The sequence below is a fragment of the Colletes gigas genome, unplaced genomic scaffold (genome assembly GCF_013123115.1).
Source record: "Colletes gigas isolate AHSC1104 unplaced genomic scaffold, ASM1312311v1 Colletes_gigas_Sc00002, whole genome shotgun sequence".
NCBI classification, from domain to species: Eukaryota; Metazoa; Arthropoda; class Insecta; order Hymenoptera; family Colletidae; genus Colletes; species Colletes gigas.
In genome coordinates this window covers 3621477-3647111 of record NW_025106631.1, presented here as the reverse complement: position 1 = coordinate 3647111, position 25635 = coordinate 3621477, and the positions used below count along the sequence as shown (strand labels likewise).

The following is a 25635-nucleotide window of genomic DNA, read 5'->3' as shown; positions in this document are numbered from 1 at the left end:
GCTCGCCGACAGAGGGCCACGCTAGAGTCCTACCTTTCTCGCAAGTACTCGACCATCGAGTATCCCTAGCCTCTAAAACAAAGCCTTCTTTCCTCCAATCTAAAATAGAAGTTGGTTTCCTCCAAAGAGTGTATTTCTAAACCCTTTAAAAGTTTCTTAATACGTAAATTACGATCGACGTTAAGTCTTCTCGAATTTACACGGATTATCCATCCCCCATAAATAAGCACGAACATCGATTCTCATTGACCCAATTAGCTCCCTCCCAGGACACATAACCGCGACACCTGGTCCGGGTGTCCAGGCGCGATTCCTCATCCATCACGTCCGTATCCCGTTAAATTGACCGTCGGTCGTCATTGTCGCAGGTCGATCATCCGTAACGAGCACGATGACAATGGAAGATCGCACGGGTGGCATCGACCGTGCCGCCCCCGCCGCGTCGACGACGGCCACGACGGCGCTCACGTCGTCCAGCCCGTCGTCCGTCAGCGACGTCGCCCCCGACGCGTCGTATCCCCTGCAGCGGGCCAGCAAACGTTCCTTCGACGTGGCGTTCCTGGTGGCGCCCGACGAGAACCTGGCGCGTCGTCAGAGCGAGAAGATGAGGCTGGTGTCCGGCCGTAAGGACCGTCATCGGGAGACAGCATCGGAGAGGATCGTCGAGGTGGTGGATACGGACAGGCTGCCCCAAAACCTCACGATCAAGAGCTACGAGAGCGACACAGGAGGCTCCGACAGGAGGAGGCTGATGCAGTGCACGGAGAACTCGCTGAGTCCTCCGTACATCTCCCCCAGGACTCTGACGCCTACTCTGCCCAGTCTCTCGCCCGACAACGACGCCCGGAGGTTCATTCCCGGCTCCCGACTACAGAAAACACCCAGCCCCCCAGGATTCGCTGGCCACCAGCCGCTGTTGACCTGTCCCGACACGGTGGAGCCGGTGCTCGCCTGCAACAAGGCGTACGAGTCCTCGAGCATCACCTGTCCCGGCGACAGACACGAGTCCCGCAGCGCGTTCACGAAAGTGACCCTGTCAGGGCAGAGGAACGGGTTCAACGACGACGGCCAGACGTCCCCCAGGTCCTCCATATCGCCTGACGATCGCGCCAGCTACCAGAGCAGCGTCAGCCCGCCGGTGGTCCCGTTCACCACCGCCGCCAGCTACAAATACGCACCGTTCCCCGCGAAGATGAGCTACCCGTTCCTGGTGGGCCCGGAGACCGGTCAACCGGACCTCCTGCAGAACCTCAAGATACCTCAGATCGCCCAGCCGCCCAAAGTACCCAGCCCAAAGATGCCCAGCTTCCGGCCGGATCTGCCGCCAGTCTACCCGAATCTCTCCTACAATCCGATCTCCGTTTTCCCGCCGATGGCGGACGCCCTCGCCAGGCCCCGTTTCCTGGCGACCGCCGCCGGAGTGGCGGGCCTGCTGCCCCCCTCCTTCGCCGCGCTGACCCTGCCGGCGCAGAACGTCTGCGCAAAGTGCAACCTCTCGTTCCGTATGACGTCCGACCTGGTCTACCACATGAGATCGCACCACAAGAACGAGAACGTGGGCGAGTCCTCGAGACGACGGAGGGAGGAGAAGCTCAGGTGTCCCGTGTGCGACGAGAGCTTCCGGGAGAGGCATCACCTCACCAGGCACATGACCGCCCACCAGGACAAGGAGAGCGACGCGATCGTCGACCAGGTAGAGGTCAAGAGACGAGCCACCACCGTGCACAGCAAGTGACGACGGAAATCGCCGTCCAAGGATCCCGCGATCCTCACCACTGGCTACTCCTTCGACAATTGAGGATTTGTTAAAAACCGAGACCCCCCTCGAGGAGAGCTTTTGGAAGTGACGTCGACAGTGAGTATCGGAATTTTGTTCATTTTTAACGCCCCTCGAGGCGTTGTTTTCGATTTCACTGGGGTTTTTCTTTTTTTTTGGAGTCGAATTGTATATTGCACTATCAGTAGTCCGCGTTGCACGGCCCTTTCACACGGAGTTAACCCTTTGAGCGCCGTGAACTAACTCTGAAATTTCTCTGAAAATTGGTGAGTGGTTATGTGAATAGTCCCCTACGCGTTCATGGCGCTCAAAGGGTTAGTAGTACGATATTTACCTGGTATACGTGTACGATAAGGAGATAATCGAGTACTCTACCGTTTATCATAGCAGATTTTATCTTACGATAAGGAGACATTCCCTCTCTAGTCAATATTAGGTAGGTGAAATTTGTACATAGTTCGATTAATCGGAATCTATCGTAGCTCTAAGGGCACCGTAGGTCGCTGGAACGGTCCTTGGATCCCGAAATGGGACTAGTTTCCACCTTCTACGAAGAGTTCTCGCGTCGATATCGACGAAACCCTCGAGCATCGAGCTTTCGTTCGTTTAACTGATCGATCGCGAACCCCGCAGCGATGGCAAATTAACAGCGCGCGATAAGATTTTACCGATTCGCGTTAAATTTTATTGGAGACTTTTATTTCGGCTACTTTGTTCCCTTTTCAAACCAGTACTCTGTAAAACGCCATTAAAGAGAATTCTCGTTTGATTGAAATATACACTAGCGACGGGAAACGAGTATTCTCGTTTTACGACAAACGAGTATATTCGTTGGTAACATAACACGTTTTCATTTAGAAATATTTGCAAAAAACATTTATTCTAATAGATATCAATGAGCAACAGTTGTGAAATATGTTTAGTTTCAAAATTTGTACGTTTTTTTCTACATTTAAATCCGAGTGCAAGTAGCAAATACTATTTGTACTCGCGATTTAAACATTCAACGAAATAGTATATTCAGGATATTTATTAGTCAAATCGATGAAGTCAAAGTTTTGTGTTGAAGGAAAGTCGATTTTTCAGTTACCAATTTGTTAAAAATGGCCGTCAAGTAAAATAATTCGGATCGAGAGTCCACTTGAGGGGTAAGACCACTGCAGAAACCTGAAATAAAGCGTTTCTTTGCGATTTTTTTTTCTAGATGGTTGGAAAAATAAGTAATAATATTCAAGAATGTTGTTAAGTATTAAAAAAAAAATATTTATTCAAAAATAGTGCAAAATTACGATGGTGAAGCCATCTGTACGCAAATTTGTATCTGGAAAAAAACAAAAATATTTTCTCTTAATCTGCATGAGTATAGCTAGAGAAATACGTAGGGGATTTTTGGAATATTAATTTTTATGTGATTGGCGAGTATTTTAAGTAGAAAGTTCAATTTCGTACAAAAAATGGGGCAATCATTTGTCAATAAATAATGTTTTAACTTATGGAAGATCCCCTAGATCTCTAGCTATACTCTTGTAGATTAAGAGAAAATTTTTTGTTTTTTTTCCAGATACAAATTTGCGTCAATTACACTGCGTTGCGCAGAACGCCTCAAATTCAAAACATGGCACACGAGAATGGCTCGAGTGTTGTCATTTTGCACTATTTTTGAATAAATACTTTCTTTTTAACACTTAACGACATGGTTAATAACATTCTTGAATTTTGAATATTATTATTCTCTTACTTTATCTCTTACAATTTTGAATATTATTATCCTCTTACAATTTTGAATATTATTATCCTCTTACTTTTTCTCTTACAATTTTGACTATTATTATCCTCTTACTTTTCCTCTTACAATTTTGAATATTATTACCCTCTTACTTTTCCTCTTACAATTTTTAATATTATTATCCTCTTACTTTTCCTCTTACAATTTTAAATATTATTATCCTCTTACTTTTCCTCTTACAATTTTGAATATTATTATTGTAGGATTGAAAAAAAAGAGAATTGTATTTGGAACGAATGTACAAATAATATAATTAAATGAACGAATTTGAAATACACCAAGCACACAATCTCTTTACACAAATCAAAATCACATTAATTGACCACACAAATTCAAATCACGTCTGTCTTTTCCAATCACTCGTTACTCTCTGCCCGTTGTCTCGCTGCCCCTAGTAACCCCTTCTTTTTTTAACAAAACACTTTCAACCCTTTTGCACATAAGTTAACATTGCACCAAACTACAACGTGACACAAATCTCCTACATTATCCTCTTACTTTTCCTCTTACAATTTTGAACATTATTATCCTCTTACTTTTCCATCCATCCAAAAAAAAAGAATTGCAAAAAAACGCTTCATTTCAGGTTTTTACAGTGATCGTACCCCCTAATACGTTCACCGCCAGATAAAAACTGTATAATATTCTGCAAGATTAAAATTTTGATTTCACACCAAGCTGCATAATTGTAAGCTACATAACCTAAAATTTGTTTCGGTACTTATTTTCGTAGCCTAGTTAATATTCACAAATTCCATCCAAATTTACTTCCCTCGACATCTTAACTTAAGAAAATTAATTATTCTAGTATAATAATGGTAAATCCTGTCACCCATATATAGGTAACGTGGCAGTCAAAGTGTTACAAATTAATGCATTCGAGTAGGGGGGTGTATATCGCCCAATTTCCAAATTATTTAACACAAAAAATTCTCGAAGGCCAAGGTACAGAGATTTGCGAAATTTGCCATCGCTGGTACGATACGTTAAAAAGGTGGATCTTTTCGGTATTTTGTCGACGTTTAGCGCGTAGGCAGGTGATCCGGAGGGGTGGAAAATGCAGGTGGAGCATGGAACGTTCGCAGGCGGGGGCAGGACGCGTAAGCCGCGGTCGTTCGTGCATCGGGGCGGCAATAAATAGATCGTAAACCGTACCCCGGGCTAACACACGAACCGTCGGAGCGCGCATAATGGTAGGAAACAATGAATGCCGTAATCGGAAACAGTGCCGGTTTGTTATCTGCCATTTACACTCCATTTAACTTCAAACAGTGAATCGGCTGGCGCGCATTCGCGTTTTAAATACACGCGACCTCCGCAGCCGCCGCCACCCCCCCTCTCCTCGTCGTTTGCACTCCGCCCACGCTCGGAGCAGCGGCGATTCCCGTCGACGTACGGCTTAACATAGGGTTAACCTGCCGACCGGAGTGGTTTAATATTGTCCGGAATTGCTTGACTTATCGCCACCTCCGTTCCCCGGGAGGGGGGCTTAATGCTTGCTTATTTCGCCACCGATGTTTTGGACGTAGCTCTACGGTCACCTGTGGGTAGCGATGGATACAATCGCGATTGGATACACTCCGAAATATTCTAGTCTAAACTTAAACTCGAAAAGAAAGTCTCCGGGAATAATCAAATTTAACGCTAGAACTACCAAAACTGATCAGAATTCGTGATATTCCAAAATTTACTGGATCAAATTTTTAACAATCGTGGCTTTTCTACGAGGGAATTAATAAATATTTATTTCTACAGTTTTAATTTCTCCTGGTAGTCCTGGCGTTAATTTATTTAGAAACACAAATGTTACGAATCGAAGGAATCTCCCTGATGTTATTCTTCGTAGAAGGAGGAGTCTTTTCTCACAAATCGATTCTTATCGATACTTTTGATCCGTCGTAGAATCGATATTCCAAGCGACCAGCGACTAATCGGATAAAATCGATAGGGAATAGAATCGAAGAGTCGAAAGAGTCGTATCGAGTCGATTGTTATCGATACTTTCGATCCGTCGTAGAATCGAAGAGTCGAAAGAGTCATATCGAATCGATTATTATCGATACGTAGAATCGATATTCCAAGCGACCAGCGACTAATCGCATAAAATCGATAAGGAATAGAATCGAAGAGTCGAAAGAGTCGTATCGAATCGATTGTTATCGATACTTTCGATTCATCGTAGAATCGATATTCCAAGCGACCAGCGACTAATCGAATAAAATCGATAAGGAATAGAATCGAAAAGTCGAAAGAGTCGTATCGAATCGATTGTTATCGATAGTTTCGATCCGTTGTAGAATCGATATTCCAAGCGACCAGCGACTAATCGAATAAAATCGAAGAGTCGAAAGAATCGTATCGAATCGATTGTTATCGATACTTTCGACCCATCGTAGAATCGATATTCCAAGTGACCAGCGACTAATCGAATAGAATCGAGGAGTCGAAAGAATCGTATCGAGTCGATTGTTAACGATACTTTTGACCCGTCGTAGAATCGATGTTCCAAGCGACCAGCGACTAGTGGAATAAATTCGATAAGGAATAGGATTAAAGACTACAGTATTCTGTACAGCAATAATTACCAGTAGCGTGTATATACATATATATATATATATATCTCGTCGTTCTATTCGGAGCGAGAAGTCGTTGTCGCGAGAAAGAGGAGGTATAATAGCGTTGTGAAGCGCGAATAGTTGCGTGGGTGTTGAGCGATAACGTATCCCCGTATCGACACTTAGGGTATCGCGGGTCCATACGATACGCGTTGTTCAAGTTCTACGATTCTAAGCCAAATTGTAAATTACTCGTCGTTTAGATATAAGGATATCGATGTTCTGTTTCGTTTTTATAAGAATTATTTATCGATGTAAATATCACTCTGTACATAAGCACTGTATGTACCCGGAATCGTTGTTAACGAATAAAAAGAGTATCCCGTGAGAAACGTCTTTATGTCACTACTCCCATTACTACGTTCCGCCATTTTCCTTCCTTACTCTATACCTTCGTACTTTCTTTCGTTTTTATTGATCAATGGAAGCAAGGATATATTTTCTAATCCATTTGATATTAAACTCACAAAATTTACAAATAATTTATATATAAATATTATTTTCAATATTGATATGACGTCCAAGGAAAGAAATTGGTCCTCAAAGGTTGAAATTCATCAAGTTCGATGAAAATTCTAATAATATGAAAATCTATCGAGACTTTACTCGGCTTCTGAATAATTAATAACAAGCATAACCATTAAATGTACACCATTTTCGAGTGGAAAATAATTTCCAATGATTAATACATAAATTAATCTATGAATTTTATTTTCACTATTGATATGACGTCCAAGAAAAGAAATAGGTCCTCAAAGGTTGAAATTCATCACGTTGGATGAAAATTCTAATTTGAAAATTTATGGAGAGTTTACTCGACTTCAAAATAACTAATAACAAGCATAACCGTTGAATGTACACCATTTTCGAGTGGAAAATAATTTCCAACGGTTAATTCGGTTGCCGGTAATAAGTCTCTCCGTCCATAATCGGTATTAAGGCCCCTGTTTTTGCGCGACTCCCTCTTTCTCCGCTCTCGTTCGATTGTCTCCGCGCCATCGAAAGCCGATTACACGGCAATAGATTAATTTCTGGCCACTCGAGCGTGCCCCCGCGGACGAATCGATGGGCTTCTAATAAAACGATCGCTCGTAAAGCACCGGGGAGTCGCGCTCTGGGATGATTATTTTCCAAAAGTTACGAGACGCCATTCGTACGAATATCGCGACGCGTAAAAAGTCGCGTCGACGGAGGGGGTGGGAGGGATAGAGGGTTGGGGGAGGTTGAAAAATATCGCCAGGCGAATAGGAGACGCGCAAACATCGACTTGTTGATCGAACACCCAACAGGAAGGCTCGTCGAAGACCGTCTGAAGAGGTATCGTCCTCCGCGGCGAAAAATCCGCCAAGAAATCCCTTAAACGGGTAACGTTAAGCCCGTCGAAACCGCAGCCAATACGACAAACAATCTCTTACCGCCCTCGTTCTGGCTTAACTTCGCCCCTTAACCCCCCCACTCTCCCCCCTCGACCCCTCTGTAAGTGTACTTACCCTCTGCCCGAGGTCCATAAAGATAAATAACACGAAGCAGCCACGGGCTTCCAGAGTGGTTGTATGTATCCCTTATAAAACTAGGACCACCCCCCACCACCCTCTTCATCCCCTCCTCTACGTCCTCGGAAATTCCCATCATCCCCCTCCGCGTTTCTCTCGTCCTTTTAACGACTGAATTCGTCTCCCGACGCTTCCGTTTCCTACGCGGTGTTTTGTCTTATTATCGTCACCCTCGCTCTTCGAGGGCCCGATATTCAATTCGAGAATATGGAAAATGGTCCATTCGAAACTCGAAACTGCAACCACGGGGAACACCTACCAGAGCCACAAGTTTTTACCTTTTTTTTTAAAAAAGGTAGCGTCGACTTGGGGATATTCTCGATTTTTTTTACTTTGACGGCCGCTGTCACGTGTACGTGACTTCGCGAGCTTGCAGACTTTGGCCACTGTCATCTACTGTATAACTTATTACGTTTGTTGAGGTTACATTTATAATTCCTTTTAGTAATCAGAATTGTGTAAATAGAATGATTCGTAATGCAAATTTTGTACACGCTAAAACAGATTTAATTGAACGATCATTAGAAAGTCTAAAATTATCCTTGCAAGATATTGTGTAAAGTAGTTCCTTGCATATTACATCTTTGTACTAAAGGGTTTAATACCCGTTAATAAATGAATAATAATAATAATAATAATATTCCTAGCATCTTCATGCATCTCACTTTGGTTTACAATATCATTAAAGTGTTAATTAGAAATGTTCGATAGTTCAATGGGGCACTTGTGGTTCCCCCAATGACAACGAGAGTATTAAAAAATGTATAAACATAGAGGCTCGTTTATTTGGAGCGCCGGTCACCGGTGACCACCATGCCACCCAACGCGTTAATAATGACTTTTAGTCCGCGAATCGTAGTTTAACACTTTGACTGCCACGTCACCCATATATGGTAATTATATTACCAATGTGTTACCAATACGATACTAGAAAAAATTAATTCTGAATTTAAGACGCTGAAAAAAATAAATTTGGATAGAATTTATGAATTCTAACAAGGTTACAAAAATAAGCACTGAAACAAATATTAGGTTATAGTATAGCTTACAATGGTCTGAAATCAAAATTTTACTTGCCCAGAGTATTATACGATTTTGATCTGACAGTGAACGTGTTGAATAAAATTTACAAAGAATTAAGCAAAAGTACCCCTCAAAAATATCACGAGAAAATTTAAAATAAGTTTCAATGGAATTGAAATTCCCAGAAACGATGGAACGGGAACGTTTGGACGTGGATTGGAAAGAGATCCATTATGTTCGGTGGTTCGATTTAAAAGGAACATCGTCCGGTCGTCCCCCTCGGCCTCGATCGGACAGTTCTTCCCACCCTTGTTAGCGATACTTCTCCGTGGAGAATCGCGCGCATGCTTGTTCTGTCAGTGAAATAATGACAATGTCATAGCCCCGGGCCGATCCGGCACGGCGCCCTTGCCACGTGGGCGACGATTGGACGCGGATATGCTAATATGGCGTCCGTTCCGAGACATTAAGTCCTCGGTTTGCCGATCCTCGTCCCAGACGAGTCGCGTCTTCGCCCGTTCGTGCTCTCGAACCTTATCGATCACCTCCTGCACGCTGTATCGACTTCTCGAACGAGCGGATCGACCGAGAAATGACTCACCCTCTCGATTTCGAGTAATCGAAGCTCGTTCGTTCGAATCGTCAAACTCGATGTAATTTTTCGAATCGATGTTAACACGTTGACTGCGTAATTTTACTATTGGTCGCGTCGCCGGTCACCGGTGGCCCCCAGTCAACGTGTTAACGAAATGAATAACAATATCTGTTTTTATCGTAGAATATTTGTCGTCTTTCAGAGCTGAAAATGTGCTGTTATTAATTTATTTCGAAGCATGCTCGAGAGCGACACGACTTCTGGATATCGAATCAATGTTAACACGTTGACTGCGTATTTTTACTATTAACCCCTTAACGCTCATATTCTTCGGATCGACCAACAATGATTAGTTTTCTTTATTGGATTTGTTTCTAAAAATACGATTTTTGTTAATTACACTGTTGTATCTAACGTATAATTTGATGGAAAACAAATATTATCATCCCTTAAACCGTTGGATTAAATAAATATTATTTTTCAAAGCAGCCAGACTCGAGCATGAACGTTAAGGGGTTAATCGCGTCGCCGGTCACCGGTGGCCCCCACGGCGCTGTGACCAACTCGAGTGCCGGTCACCGGTGACCCCCACGACAATCAACGTGTTAACGAAATAAATAACAATAGGTGTTTTTATCGTAGAACATTTGTTGTATTTCGGAGCTGAAAATGTGCTGTTATTAATTTATTTGGAGAGCGACACGATTTCTGGATCGTCCCGAAGGGCTTCGATCACGCGTCCCCCGGGACGCCCTGATTCTCGATTAGCCACGGTGCTTCGTCGCGATTATGTAACTTGACTGCGAACACGCAGCTTACATCGGTCTCACGATGATCCCCGGTCGTGGTGTTTCGATCTCGACCAGCCGACGCTAAACGATTTTCACCGTTCGCGACGGCACTTTTCCAGGGCATATGCTCCGACTCCCCCCCCGTTCGCTTTTTCACACGCGTCGCCAACAGTAATTACGGGGTGGCTGTGATTTCGAAGACTGGCTACCTTCCACCTTCTCCATAATTCCGTTGTAAATAAACAATCGATAAAAAGAAATACGAAGATTACAGCCCCTCTTTTGGAACCTTTCTGTTTCTATTTATAATTTCCAAGGGTGGGAGTCTTCGGGGAAGATACCGGAAGTATGGTCACCGTGGGGTTATTAGTGAGTTCCAAAGAGGTGGGAGGGAGTCTTCAGAAGATTTTCCCCACGAAAAAAAAAAAAAGAGGGTGGGAGTCTCGACTACTTCGATTACATTGACGATGATGACCTTTGGTAGCTTTATTATTCTACTCTATATTCTGCATGTGCTTCTTCAGTGTTATTAACACTAGAACTACCAAGTCAAAATGACCCATTTCTAACAAAACTTGTAAAAAATTTACTCGACTGAATGTTTGAAAGTTTATCGTAATTTTCTATAAGAGACTATATAAACACTTATTTCCATTGCATTATATATTTATTCGCGTATCTATCGTTTCAATTTCTTTGGAACAATTAAACACACTATAATTGTCGGTAGTTCTAGTGTTAAACTACTAGAAAATTATTAAACAATTCCACATTGGGCAGAAGAAGGCTAAAAAATTTATTCGACTGAATTTTTGAAAGTTTATCGCAATTTTCTATAAGAGACTATATAAACACTTATTTCCATTGCATTATGCGTTTCAATTTCTTTGGTAAAAATAAACACACTATAATTGTCGGTAGTTCTAGTATTAACCTACTAGCAAATTATTAAGCAACTCCACATTGGGCAGAAGAAGGCTCCAAGACAGCAGTTCCAAGCTTCCTGGTACTCACCGCCAGAGGGCTACGCTGCACTTATCTCTCTCGGAAGTGCTCGACCAACCATTAAATATCCCCTCATCTAAGGTAAAACTACCTTCTTTCACCAACGATGACATCACTGACAGACCCTAAAACATCAAAAACCCTCACAAACTCCTAAAATCCACCAAACGATTACGTTGCAATTTAATAATGACGATCCCAGACGGAGAACGAGTGGAAGACACCAGTTCCAAGCAAGCCTTCCGATACTCGCCACCAGAGGGCTACGCTCCATCTATCTCTCTCGCAAGTGCTCGACCAAACATTAAATATCCCCTCATCTAAGGTAAAACTACCTTCTTTTACCAACGATAACATCACTGACAGACCCTAAAACATCAAAAATCCCCACAAACTCCTAAAATCCACCGAACGATTACGTTGCAATTAAATAATGACGATCCCAGACGGAGAACGAGTGGAAGAGTCGCGCACAACATATCGCCGCCATCGCTGGATCCTTCTGTCCGTGTCGCGAGACTGTAAATCCGCGACGGAGGAGGTGGGGGAGGCGGACAGCCGCCGAATTCGAAGCGGATACCGCGCCGCGGCTCGACAAAGACCTGTCTGGTGACCAAATAAAAAAAAAATAAAAAAGCGAGAAAAAAAAATAAAAAAAAAAACATAACACACGCAACAAAAGCGTTGTCGTAACGCGGCGTAGAAGCGAGCGCCGGGCTGAAATAGAAAGGACCGGCCAGGCGGGCAATAATTCGAAACAAAATGTCAAGCGACCGCCATTGTCGGGTGCGGTGGTGCGGTAGGCGCCAACTAACGCCGACGAGAAAATATCGTCGACGGTAAATCAAGGCGCAGAAGAGGACCTGCCGCCTTCCCCCACGTCCCCCTCCCCGTGTTCCCTGATATCCACCCCCTACCACCCATCCTAGAGGCCGGTTTCCATCCCTCCAGGGGGGGGGGATGGTGCGGCCGCACGATCGCATCCGGGGCTGCTTCCGTTTCTCGTCACCGCGGGTCTCGCGAATTCGACGCCGATTCGCGTTGACGTTCAAGGTTGTGCACGGTCCATCCCCATTCTACACATTTTTCATCCTTTTTTCCACCTTCATGGATAAAAAACGCGCCGAAAACTTGGGTTTGCTCGTTGGAGTCTCCTTCGTTGGGACTTGGATCGTTGGACATGGGGATTTTTTACTGGAGAAGACGAATCTTCTGCTTTTGAATGGCTTTATTTATTCCTTAAGTGCTTCAGGGACGAAATGATCGCTCTGAGAGATCAGCTACCTTGGATCATTCGATTTAAAAAAGACGAAGATGACGGTATCTCTGTTTGTTTGAGCCACTCGATGATTAAGTTAATGGCGTCGCCACCTGTCGTCCACGAAAAATTCAAGATGGCGAAGACAGAAGAACCTCAATTCAACACTTGACAAAATGATTGCTCTGGTTATATTGACAATTCAATTTAAAAAAGAGCACGATATCTCTATTAACTTTTGAGAAAACACGTAACCGTTTACTTGAGTCATGACACGTGGTAATAAGTTAATGGCCTCCCTACCTGTTGTTCCCACCCGTTTGTAAGCAAGTTTCCAGCAACCCAGGAGGGAGGGAATTTCGCTCGATTTTTTTAAAACGGGCGATCTCGTCGTAGAAAAGATTTTTCGCCCTGCTTAAATATGTCCGACCGCGAGGCAATAAAATATCTTTATCTTGCTCGTGCCATTACTCCCTTGATTCGTTGGGGTTCAATTTACATTCCTATCGGGGCTTCGGAAAGATAAGTCCATTTAAATAAATTAGTAACGCTATCTCGTCGTCGGCGGCCAGAGGGAGGTGGCGGATTAAATAATATTTTATCAATTTTCGCGGCGATTCGTTACGCGGTGACGGTGGCCGCCATTGTTCCCGCGATACAATTGCCCGAGTTTTTAACATTACGCCACGATGAATCATCTTTCGCGATGCTCCGAGGGACGACGCGACAGTGAAAATGTTACGAGAAAGGTTGCAAACATTGCCGAAATTCTATATGGAAACAAATATGCTGCGATATTTGTATATTATTGGTCGAACCTTTTTGTTTTCGAGTTCCATCGCTGTACTTGAAATGAGAGAATCGTGTTTGGCGTTTGATAAACGATAGAGAATGTATGATTCTCGTTACGGGGGGATCGAGGAGGCAGGAAAGGGTGAGATTTTTCGAAACAGATCTGTTTGGATCGTTGGGGCGCGGTTGCCTTTTCCCCTTTCTGCGTACCGTGTAGGTAGGACAATATAATGGGGCATAACAACGGCGTTAACACGCACTGGCCGACCCCGGACGCGACCCGCGACCCTTCCTGGGTGAATTACACCTCTGATAATTACTAGAAATTAATGCCCGAGCCTTACACCGGTCATTGCGAGCCGTGTCGTTTAACCGACCTCGTATTCGCCTGCTTTTACGCTGTTAATCGCAACACCTACATCATCCTTCCGCGAACCCTTCGCCAAACGTCTCGATACATCACTCTGGAACCTTCGTTTCTAAGTATATCAAACAACTTGACCCGTAGGCTCAACTGTATTTTTGTAATTTTTCACTATCCTGGGCACCGTTGTCCTGTGCAATTTTGGGACAAGCGAAATCGAACGTGGATAGTCGAGAACGAAGACTCGAACGCGATTTTTCATTAATAGATCATTTTTATTATGAGGTGTAATAAGTAAAGAATTTTTTTCTCAAAAGTCCATAGGATTTCGGTGGTATGTGTATTCACCAGAAATGATTGTAATTGACCCTCACATCTAACAATATTTTTTTCAGAACGATTTGAAATTTTTTAATTTCACCGAAAAATGTAAGTACTTTCTCGAATTATTTTCTAGAAACTGAGTAGGATTTTGGGGGTATGTCTATTCACCAAAAATGCTTGCAATTGTCTCCCCTAAACGAAAATAATTTTTTTAGAATGATTTAAGATTTTTTTTTCGTCGAAAAATTTCAGTACTTTCTCGAATTTTTTTCTGGAAACTGAGTAGGATTTTGGGGGTATGTGTATTCACCAATAATACTTGTAATTGTCACCCACTATTAAAAATAATTTTTTAAGAACGATTTGAAAATCTTTTTTTATCGCGAAATTTCAACACCTACCCGAATTTTTTTCTCGAAAATGCGTAGGATTTCGAAGGTATGTCTATTCACCATAAATGGTTGTAATTGACCCCTGGAATCGAAAATAATTTTTCCAGATTGATTTGAAACTCTTCAATTTCGCAGAAAAATTTCGCCTGTCGATTTTTCTTAAAGCTTCGTTTTCGATTTTTAATAAATTTATTTGCCGCGCTACGGAAAAGTTGTGTAGTGCTTTTATGTAGGTGCCTATGAGCTCTACTTCCTCCCAAAATTTCATTGAAATACGTTTGCTATTGTAGGAGTTATGGCCGTTTGAAAATTTGGCCACTTTTATGGGGTTTTTCCTCATTTTACGTGATTAAAGAACAACTTTTCGAATATTCTTGGAATCCTTACATATTCTCCACTAAAATACGCGTTGTTTGCCATTTGAAACATTGAAATCCTCCAATCCATTCAAAAGTTATGATGTTTTAAAGATATGCATAGAACTATTTCTAGCTCGAAATTATATTTTCGGTATGGAATTTTTTTCTCGAAACTGAGTAGGATTTTGGGGGTATGTCTATTCACCAAAAATGATTGTAATTGACTCCCACAACTGAAAATAATTTTTTTATAACGATTTGAAAATTTTTTTTTTATCGAGAAATTTCAACACCTATCCGAATTTTTTTCTCAAAAGTACGTGGGATTTCAAAGGTATGTCTATTCACCAAAAATGGTCGTATTTCACACCCATAACTAAAAATAATTTTTTTATAATGATCTGAAAATTTTTTTTTTATCGAGAAATTTCAACACTTTCCCGAATTTTTTTCTCGAAACTGCGTAGGATGTCAGGGGTATGTGTATTCACCAAAAATACTTGTAATTGACCCCCAAAACTAAAAATAATTTTTTAAGAACGATTTGAAATTTTTTTTTCGACCAGACATTTCAAGTTCGACGATCCCGATTTAATTGCAACAAACGAGGCGGTACTGCGAGACTTACGAAAACTCGAAGACACGAGAGACACAAGGACCATAGAAATGGAAAGAATCGCGGCAGGGGGTATGAAAAGAGGGGGGGCTCATAAAATTGGAAAATTAAAATCGGCGCCGACAACGAAGCGTATCCGCGGCTGATAGAGGGGGCGGGCAAGCCGATGGGATGTATTAAAGCTGCGGCCAGGGCCACACCAGCAGATAGGTTAATGTGAATTTATTGCGATCGAGATATCGCGCCGGCCAGAAACCAGAGACGCGTGCTACGCGCCCCGTCAAACCGATAGCCATTGTGAACCCCGTAACCGGTCTCAAAATCGCCCGAGGACGAGACGCGCGACCAAAGGGGACTCTCCACGGTTTACTGTTTTAAAGCAGCCAGGCCATTTTCCCGGGGTCGGAGGTTCTTATCTGAGAACGCATCCCGAAACACGCGACGCGTGCAACTTCTGCCTGGCCGATCGAATTGGCACCGACCACCATTTTCGTCCTGCGAATCCTTCGGCGGGCTCTAAACCGATAAAACATCTCAATATCGAATTTTTCATTCGCCTCAAAGCCCAATTGTTTGGTCTCGACTTTGCAGTGGGCGATTTTTTTTTTTGTCATTTCTATAATAATATTCCTTTTGTTTTTTAACACAATTTCAACTAGAAATGTATACGTTACATTATTACAAATTGCTGTAGGCTCTTCAAGAACAATCAATTTTCAGTATTCAAGTTGATTGTTTGCGCTCAACTTTGCAGTGGGGTATTTCTTTCTTTGTCATTTTTATGTTATTTTTATTGTTATTTTTTTGTCATTTTTAATATTGCTTCTTTTTAACACTCTTTTGAAAGGAAACGGAGATTATTCTGCGACGTTATTTACTACAATGTCTGTATTATATGTATTGTTAGAAATTGATATAGGTTTTCGAAGGAGAACATTGATCAATTTTTAATATTCCATGGCGTCGATCGCGAAGTTCTGGGATTATCACTATTTGGGCTAATAGTACTATTTTCTACCGAAATTCTCCATTTACCGGGTCGTTAACGATCCCCACCAGCCGCTGGAAGCTTTTAAGAATGTTCTGTCGTTTGCTGTTCCGAACGCGGAAGCTCGACGAAGAATTCTCGCGAGGCGTTAACGGGGGCGAGACTGTAAAAATTTATTCCCGAAAATTTCCGCGAACGCAGCGTCTGCACGGGCACGAACTTTCCGCGTAAAAAACTTCTGGCTTCGAGCGTCCCGGAAACCACCGTTCGTTCGCGGCGTTTCCTTCGTTGCAAATACAACGTAGACGATTGAACAAAAAAAAAAAATTGCTCTCCAAACTTCAAAATATTCCTGAAAATATTTTCCCAATTGTTGAATAAAATTGATTTCCGAAGTTCAAAAAATTCACGATGGAACCAATAAGATGATTCGAACGGGGGTTGAAACGATATTAAATTCACAAAAATTCCTTTTCCCTGTGCGACCACTACAAAATAGTTCGATTTTCCTTAAAATATGGTTTTTGATTTTTAGTACTTTTGTTTCACGCCATATAGAAAAGTTGTCTAATATTATTTTGTAGGTACCCATGAGCTCTACTTCAGAAAAAAGTTTCATTGAAATATATTCACTATTGCAGGAATTATGGCTGTTTGAAAACTGGACCATTTTTATGGAATTTTTTTTCACTTTACGGGGTCAAGGAACAACTTTTCCAATATTGTTAGAATTCCTATATATTCTTCGTTAAAATACGCGTTGTTTGCCGTTTGAAACATTAAAATCCTCCAATCCGTTCAGAAGTTATGACATTTTAAAAATACGCAAGTCGAGTGGACATTTCTGGCCTGAAATTGTGTTTTCGGTAAGGAATTTTTTTCTCGAAAATAGTTAGGATTTCGAAGGTATGTCTATCGACCAAAAATGATTGTAATTGACCTCCACAACTAAAAATAATTTTTCCAGAACGATTTGAAAATTTTTATTCTATCGAGAAATTTCAACACCTACTCGAATTTTTTTCTCGAAAATGGTTAGGATTTCGAAGGTATGTCTATTGACCAAAAATTATTATAATTGACCCCCACAACTGAGAACAATTTTTCCAAAACGATTTGAAATTTTTTTTTTCGCCGAAGAATTTAGGCACCTACCCCCTGTCGATTTACCTTAAAAATTCGTTTTTGATTTTTAGTAATTTTGTTTGGCGCCGTATAGAAAAGTTGTCTAACCTTTTTTTGTAGGTACCCATGAACTCTACTTCCCGCCCAAATTTCATTGAAATATGTTCACTATTGCAGGAGTTATGGCTGTTTGAAGACTGGACCATTTTTATGGGGTTTTCCTCATTTTACGTGGTTAAAACTCCACTAAAATACGCGTTGTTTGCCGTCTGAAACATTAAAATCCTCCAATTCAAAATACTCCTCAAAATATTTTCCCAATTGTTGCATAAAATTGATTTTCAAAGTTAAAAAAACTCGCGACGCAACCAATAAGATGATTCGAAGGGGGGTTGAAACGATATTAAATTCACAAAAATTCCTTTTTCCTATACAACTACTACAAAATAACCTCAATTTAAAAAATTAGTTCTATTAATTAACGCATTGTGGACCACCATATTTGTTCCAAAATTCCTCGCATAATAGATTCGTAAATTAGTAATTCTGTCTTGCAACAAAGAAAAAAGAACGATGGGCGGACGCGATCGGAGCGTCGCGAGATCGCTTCCGGACCCCCAGCGTTTCCTCCTCGTCTTGGTCCCGCGTCTTCTTCAAACCTCGCCGGCCCCCCGTGGGCTGGTCCCCGCGACCGTATATCACATTACTTTAATTCATATGGTAATCGCGCGCCGCGGCTCCGTCGAAAACTTTCGGAACAATGCGAGGGACAATGCTGGAGGGTGTGTGGGTGGGTGGGGGTAGGGGGGAGGTACTCGGTGCACGGCGACAGAGGCGGCGTAGGAGGGCAACCGGGACCCCCGGGTGGGGATGAAGGGCGGGGGGAGAGGTGGTCGCGAACCGTTGGAGTTGGACGAGAACGGTGCGAACGCGATATTGAATTCGCCCCTGGCGACGTGCCTGTTATCGACAATGTCCGACCGCTGGACCGGAAGCCATTTGCTCGCTCTCTGACGAAATTTATGAAAGTTTCGCGTAGCTCGCCGGTATAATTGGGGGAACGCCGCGCCGTGCGTGGACAGCACGAAGGTGGACCGGCCAGGTCGAACGTGTCCTGTGTCCTGTGTCTTCTCGTCCTTTCGCCTCCGGAAACGGAAAGAAGAACCCTGGGATTTCAATCACTCGCGATATCCGGGGCTTCACAAAATGTTTCCTCCACTTCATATATACGATTCAGGGAGCTTGAAAATGGGTTAAAATCAGGTGCCTTGCGTTTCCAATTTGTTCCTTTGGGGGCCCCCAAGATGACGTTCTTGTGAATTTTTGTTTACTTGAATGTTGTTGTTTATGGTCTCTTTGTAGCATTAACATCTTCAACCTTCTTCAATCTTGCATAAATTCAGTGTAAAAATACGATTCGATCGAGTAAAATAACATACTATATTATAACTTCAAACCGACCATTCTCGAGCCAAGGCTTGTCTAGCCATGTCTCTTTTCGCCATTCTAAAATGGGTTAAAATTGTGTGCCTTTTCTTGCACCTTTCGAAAGGAACCATTTTGAAGTTCCCTTATTTTATACTCCCAAGTGTGACGTTCTTGTGGATTTGTGTTTATTTGAATATTGTAATTTAAGCTCTCTTTGTAGCATTAACATCTTCAATTTTACACAACCCAAGTCTAAAAGCACGATTCGATCGAATAGTATGGGAGAATAACTTCAAACCGACCATTCTCGAACCAAGGCTTGTCTACCCCTATCTCTCTTCGCCATTTTAAAATGGGTTAAAATTGTGTGCCTTTCCTTGCACCTTTCGAAAGGAACCATTTTAAAGTTCCCTTATTCTATACTCCCAACATTCAGATAACGTGTGACGTTCTTGTGGACTTATATTTGCTAGAATATTATAATTTAAGCTCCCTTTATAGCATTAACATCTTCAATCTTACACAACCCAAGTCTAAAAGTACGATTCGATCACACAGTATCCAAGAATATACCGTACTATAACTTCAAACCGACCCTTCGTTCCACGAAGAGTGACGCGCGTTACAGCGTCGGGGGGCCATAGCTCATCGCGAAAAAAATGAAAAAAAAAAAGGCAAAATGTAGCTCGATCGGGAAACTTTCGTTGCTCTTCCAATTTTGCTGGCAACCGCCCCGCAGTACGGGGTCCGATGGAAATGAAATTCCCATTTCGCGATGAAAACCGCGGGTCAATCCGCGACGAATCCATATGCCGAGGAGCGCGCCATCCAATCTGAAAGTGGCCGGTTAACGCGAACAGCTTATGCGCCATACGTTACCGGGCGCGTGTTCGTGTCCGCGCTGGTGATTTCGTCCAGAAGCAACCGGAAACCGCCGATGGAAACGAATAGCGCCACGCTCTGTCCTCCTCTCGACGCGTTTCCTTTCTGTCGGCTTGGATTCGCCAGAATCCGCGTAAAGGAATTTTCTACTCGTTTAATGAACAATCCGATCGATTCCTAGGAAGTTGGATACCATGGCTGAATTTTTTCAGGATTTTTAAAATACCTAAACGCGTCGAAAAGCTTGACTGGACTTGGCGAACGAGTCTGTTGCAAGTATCCCTAACGCGGATGCAAGAAGCGAGGCTAGGACGTTCAAACTCTTTGATGAAACTAATTTAACACGTGACTGCCAAACCAAAACCGTTCAATCTTTCATGAGACAGAAACTTTGATTTCAGACAATTGCAAAGTACATAAATTAAAACCAGTATTTATACCAGTATTTATTTTCGTAACCTGACTAAAATTCATGAGTATTCTATTCACTTCATTTTACATTTCAACCTGAGAATTAATTGTTTTAGTTACATAGTAAAAAATCCTGTCGTCCATATATGGACGTCGTGGCAGTCAGTGTGTTAATCGAAGACGAGATCTTGCAAGGACAGGGTACACTTTATTGTGGGGGAATGTTTTAACAAAAATTAACCCGTAGCGAAGGACCAAGTCTGATTTGTAGCGCTACCTGTCGCGCTCACCGCCAGAGGGCCACGCTCTTGTCTCTCTCGCAAGCGCTCGATTGACTACCCAATATCTCACCATCTGCTAGGATGCCTCAACTATAAAACGCCTAATATTTCGTCGTACACCACCTAGTCTAGTCTCATGGAAAAAAAGAGATAAAATTCGACGAATATTCAAACGGTTCTTAACCATCGACCATCTTAAAAATTCTTGGACAGATAAAAGTCTCTAAATAGTCCATTGGACAGATAAAAGTCTCTAAAGTCTGGTCCATCGTTCACTGAATAAAAATAAAAATAAAATCATCATTGAAACCGTGGGGTCCATCGTCTCCCGCACTCGCCACCAGAGGGCTACATTCTTGTCTCTCTCACAAGTGCTCCATTGACTACCCAATATCTCAGCGTCTGCTAGAAAGCCTCAACTACGAAACGCCTAATATTTTGTCGTACATCACCGTCTAGTCTCAGGGGGAAAAAGGAGACAAAATTCGACGAATATTCAAACGGTTCTTAACCAGTCGCGTTCTACTAACCCTTCTCTTCCTCCAGCTATCCTAGACTATTCTCTAAGCCTTACTGTGGACTTAGGGTTCCTTCATTAGAATCAAGGGAACGTCGCAACAAATAAAAGTCGTTTCCACGCAGGGATAGCAGACGATGGTCGACGATTGGCGCTAAACGCGGATCTCGACGTCCTTCAAAAACGGTCCGTCGCGCGGAGGGATCGGAAAAAGTCTCGATCGAGATCTCCGTGGTTCGCGAGGACAGGATGGAAATTGGTCGTGAAGCCATATGCGTCGGCTCTGGTCCGCGCCCAGTGTAGGCGGGGGGCGGCGGGGTCGGGGGACGAGGTTGGCCCCGCATTACAAATTTAATCTTACAAATGGATCCGAAAACTTGGAAACAATGGAATATATGAAATGCGGCCGCGTATATCACGATGGTAGACACGGGGTGGTTCCAACGGCAATATTGTCAGGGCCGATCCATATTCTCCGGGAACGCGGAACGGGACAGAGGGGCGAGGGGGCGAGCTACCCCGGATCCCGGGGACGAGCGAATATCAGGGGGGAGGGGGGCCGCGCGGGGGAACGGCAAAACATCCTCTTGGCACGGCAAGAAGTCGCGAGATACGCGCACGGTTCCTGTCGAGTTCGAACCGCGACGCGTTGCTCACGAAACCCGCCATCATCGTTTCCAATTGTATGGAAGTCTTTAGACTCGCAGAAAAGTGGGGAGGTAGTCCTTAACGATTTTAAATCGATGCAAAGTCAATGGAAAAATATAATTCGATCGAACAGAATGGGAGAATAACATATTGTAACTTCAAACCGATCATTCGCGAACCAAAGTTCGTCTGCCTCTATCTCTCTTTGTCATTCGACTTGCAACAAAATGGGGGGTGGTCCTTAACGATTTGAAATCGATACAAATTCAATGTAAAAATACAATTCGATCGAGCAGTATGAGAGAATAACACATTATAACTTCAAACCGATCATTCGCGAACCAAAGTTCGTTTACCTCTATCTCTCTTTGTCGTTCGACTTGCAACAAAGTGGGGGGTGGTTCTTAACCATTATAAATCGATGCAAATTCAATGGGAAAATACAATTCGATCGATCAGTATGGAGGAATATCACATTATAACTTCAAACCGATCATTCGCGAACCAAAGTTCGTTTACCTCTGTCTCTCTTTGTCGTTCGACTTGGAAAAAAGTGGAGGGTGGTTCTTAACGACTTTAAACAAATTTTGAGAATCTTAAATCTATAATTAGGATATGGAAAATGGGGTAAAACTACCCTCCAGTCGAGCAAAAGTAAACAACAGATAAATTTTATATAAAACATCAGATCCCAGGCTTCCTCAACATTAGTAAAGGATTCTCAATTTTGAAAAAAGCATGCGTAAATATCGATGTTGTAACAATACATATAGACTGTTCAAAAATGATACAATTAGTCTAGAGTTAGTAGCAGTGGTTTTGTGTGGAATTTAGAAAATCGTAGATTCGATCTGGCGATAGGAAAGAGAATCGGGAGAGGAAGAGGGGAAGGGTTGCGCGAGCACGTGTAGGGGGATGATAAAATGGAAGGGAGGGTCCGAGGCAGAGTCTACCCGGGCAGATTAGCATAAATATGGCGTCTTAGAGCGGGGCAGTTTGTCATCGTTAGCAAAGCACACGCTTCCTGGGACTCGTCGAGTCACACTCCTCTGAATCGTCGAGCTGGTTTCTATTCCCCGCGGGGCAACGACGAAGGTCCCGCAGGAAGGAAACCGCCGATGTAGGTTGCTGGATACACGACTACTAACCGTAAGAGTTTCCTACCAGGGTCGCGCTCGTATACACCCGCCACCCTCGACCAACTCGACTTGGGTCCCTTTTCCCAGTCGGAGACAGGTACTTCGGTACCCGAACTTCCCGAACGCAGATTTCAGCAATGGAGGGAGGGAGGCTAACGTGTTCCGTGATTTAGATCCCGGTACAGGTGCTAGACGGGGATGGGGGAGTTCGAACGCTTCAAACCATCCACTTTCTGACGACGTTCCTAAGCTTGAATCTAACCCATGCGTCCATGTTCAATTTCTAAGTTATTCTCAATATTGTACCAGTCATTAATACTGTGAATCTTCGTAAACTTGATAGATATCATGACCCCAACTGGTAAAAATGGTAGAAAGAATAATCTAGCCCTGAAAGCGACGCTTCCCGCGCTCGCCACCAGAGGGACACGGTCAACCTGTCCTCTCTCACAAGTACTCGACCAATTATCAAATAAAACGCTTCTATTCCAAAGGATTCGTGTATTTATAACTCAAACCATCCACTTTCTGACGACGCTCCTAAGCTTGAATCTAACCCATACGTTCGTATTCAATTTCTGAGTTATTTTCAATATTGTACCAGCCATTAAAACTGTGAATCTTCGTAAACTTGATAGATATCATAACCCCAACTGGTAAAAAGAATAATCTATCCCTGAAAGCGACGTTTCCCGCGTTCGCCACGAGAGGGACACGTTCAACCTGTCCTCTCTCACAAGTACTCGACCAATTATCGAAAAAGACTAGGTCAATTTACCGAAGATGATTACACCAACAGTTCTGCTAGGTCCAGGACTAACAAAGAACTTAACACGACTATCCAAGCTCCAACGAAACGTTTCTGGAGAACAGTCTCTCGCCGGCAATTACATAAAAGGGATCCATCGGTCCCAGAAGGAAATCTCGCGCGACCAATCATCCGTCCAGGCTCGCGTTATTACGATCTCGCCCCGGTATCGTCACCAATCTGCTAAAACGCATCGCCATACTTCATAAACGCCCCTGGCCGACCCCCCCCACAAGACGTATTAGCCTCGAGATTCCGCCGCGACATTACTTTTCTATTAGACCGATTGAACCGGGAGAGGAACAATCGATATCGAAGCGCCGGGAGTCGCCCACGTTCTTATTTTCCAACGGTTGTCCTTGAAAAACACGCATCGCCACGTGTGTACCCCCGGAACGCGGGATCGTGGCGATCGAGGAGTCTCGAGGACAGATTCGCGGTACGACTTTTAGCCTCCTTTCGATCCACCCTCGGTTTCCGGGCTCTCGGGGGAGCGTTTACCGCGGATAATTCATATTTATGACCCGAACGCTTTATCAACCCCACTTGCACTCGTATACATTTAATTGAGACGTCCGTGTCGGAGGCAATAGGGTGCGAACCCCGTTGTCTCAGGGGGTAGGCGAGAGCACAATGGCCATTCGGACTGTTCGATGCGTTTCTCCGGACAGTCGTTAACGATCTGCATGGATTTCGTAGACGTTCGAGCGCGTCCGGTTCGATCATTCTCCTCGGGTTCCGACGCCAGCGATCCGTGGCCAATCGTTTGACCGCCGTTCCCCCCTGGATTTGCTTTACAGATTCAACGTCCACGTGGTTCCTCGAGTTTTACAGTATCAACCTATTTACGAGTTCCATTCTTTCCACTCCTATGCTCGACGCGTAACCAAAAGACTCCGGGGCCAGACTCTTGACTCTTGACTCTTGGTCCCCTCTTTAATTAATTCAGTTTAGGGGGTTGGAAACGGTTCCAAAAATAACAAGATGAGCTAATTGACGGGTCCATTCTGTTCAAGTGATTTCTCAGAGACATCAAGGTGCGAACGAGTCGGTCGCCAACGTCGTCGGGGGGCGTCTCCCGGAAGGCGGGATCTCGCGGAAGCGTCGATTTACGGAGACGCTCGCGGAACGAACGATTACGTCCTCGTAAAGAGGCTCGTAAGTGGAGGCGTTCTAGCGATCAGCTCCCCGTGGATCGTCGTCCTTTTAGCGATTGCAGCCATGTATCTGGCCGCGTCGATTGAGTTATCGCGCGATAACTCGACGCCACCGGGCGAAGTAATTGAAGCGAAACTTTCTCGCCACCGGTTGCCCGGCCACGGAGGAGTAGACGAAGAAGAAGAAGAGAAGTTTTGAAAGTGTCCTGACGGGAAGTTGCCCGACCGACCGTGGACGATCGGGGGGAGTGGGAGTACCACTCTTACATTATCGGTCGACGCTACCCCGATCGGCGTTTAATCTTCGATCGTCGCGAGGAACCAGCGAATGGCTCGTAATTGAAACTCCGTTATCGCGACCTTCTACGTGATTGCATAGCGCGACGCCCTGAATCGCTCGCGTTTATCTGCCGGCAAGAAGTTCGCGCGATCTCTGCTCTCGTCGATGAGATCGCGCGGAAATCTCACCCCCTTTCCAGCGCCTCGCCTTTTTAGGCGCGTCTCCATCCCCCCCCTCCTACCGCGAACTTAATGAAATCCACGAATATCGGCTCGATCTTTGCCGGGGGTCGTAAATTAACCGACTTTTATGGAATATGTTGATCGTGCGAGGATCGTTCGATTTGGTCCATTCGATGTCGCTGATAAAGAATCGTGGAAAATATTCGGGGCCCCTTGGAACACTTCTTTGTAACCCTCCAACACAGCAACCTAGAAAATAAAAAGTTTGTTAAAATGGTATTCAATAAGATTAGTGAGTAACTAAATAAAATGGTTTTCCTATTTATTGTAAGTTATAGTAATATTAATGAATTTTCTGAAGAGTTCCTGGTACCTATTCAGCAGCTATTAGATTCAAGAACTCTTAGAATACTTCTTTGTAATCTTCTGTCACAGCAACCTAGAAAATAAGAGATTTGTTAGAATGATATTCAATAAGAATCAAGGAGTCTAGTGAGTAACTAAATAAAATGGTTTTCCTATTTATTGTAAGCTATACT

At 43.5% G+C, this 25635-nt stretch overlaps 1 protein-coding gene across 1 annotated transcript; it reads left to right on the top strand.

Moving 5' to 3' along the window:
- Window positions 1–391: 391 nt before the first annotated feature.
- LOC122401246 (Krueppel-like factor 11) lies at window positions 392–1735 on the top strand. The gene has a single exon (XM_043403258.1). The coding sequence runs from the start codon at window positions 392–394 to the stop codon at window positions 1733–1735; it is 1344 nt and encodes a 447-aa protein (XP_043259193.1).
- The last annotated feature ends 23900 nt before the right edge of the window (window positions 1736–25635 follow it).

What these genes read in the sequence shown, in the direction of transcription:
- LOC122401246 (XM_043403258.1), top strand. Translation starts at nt 392, where the DNA reads ATGACAATGGAAGATCGCACGGGTGGCATCGACCGTGCCGCCCCCGCC.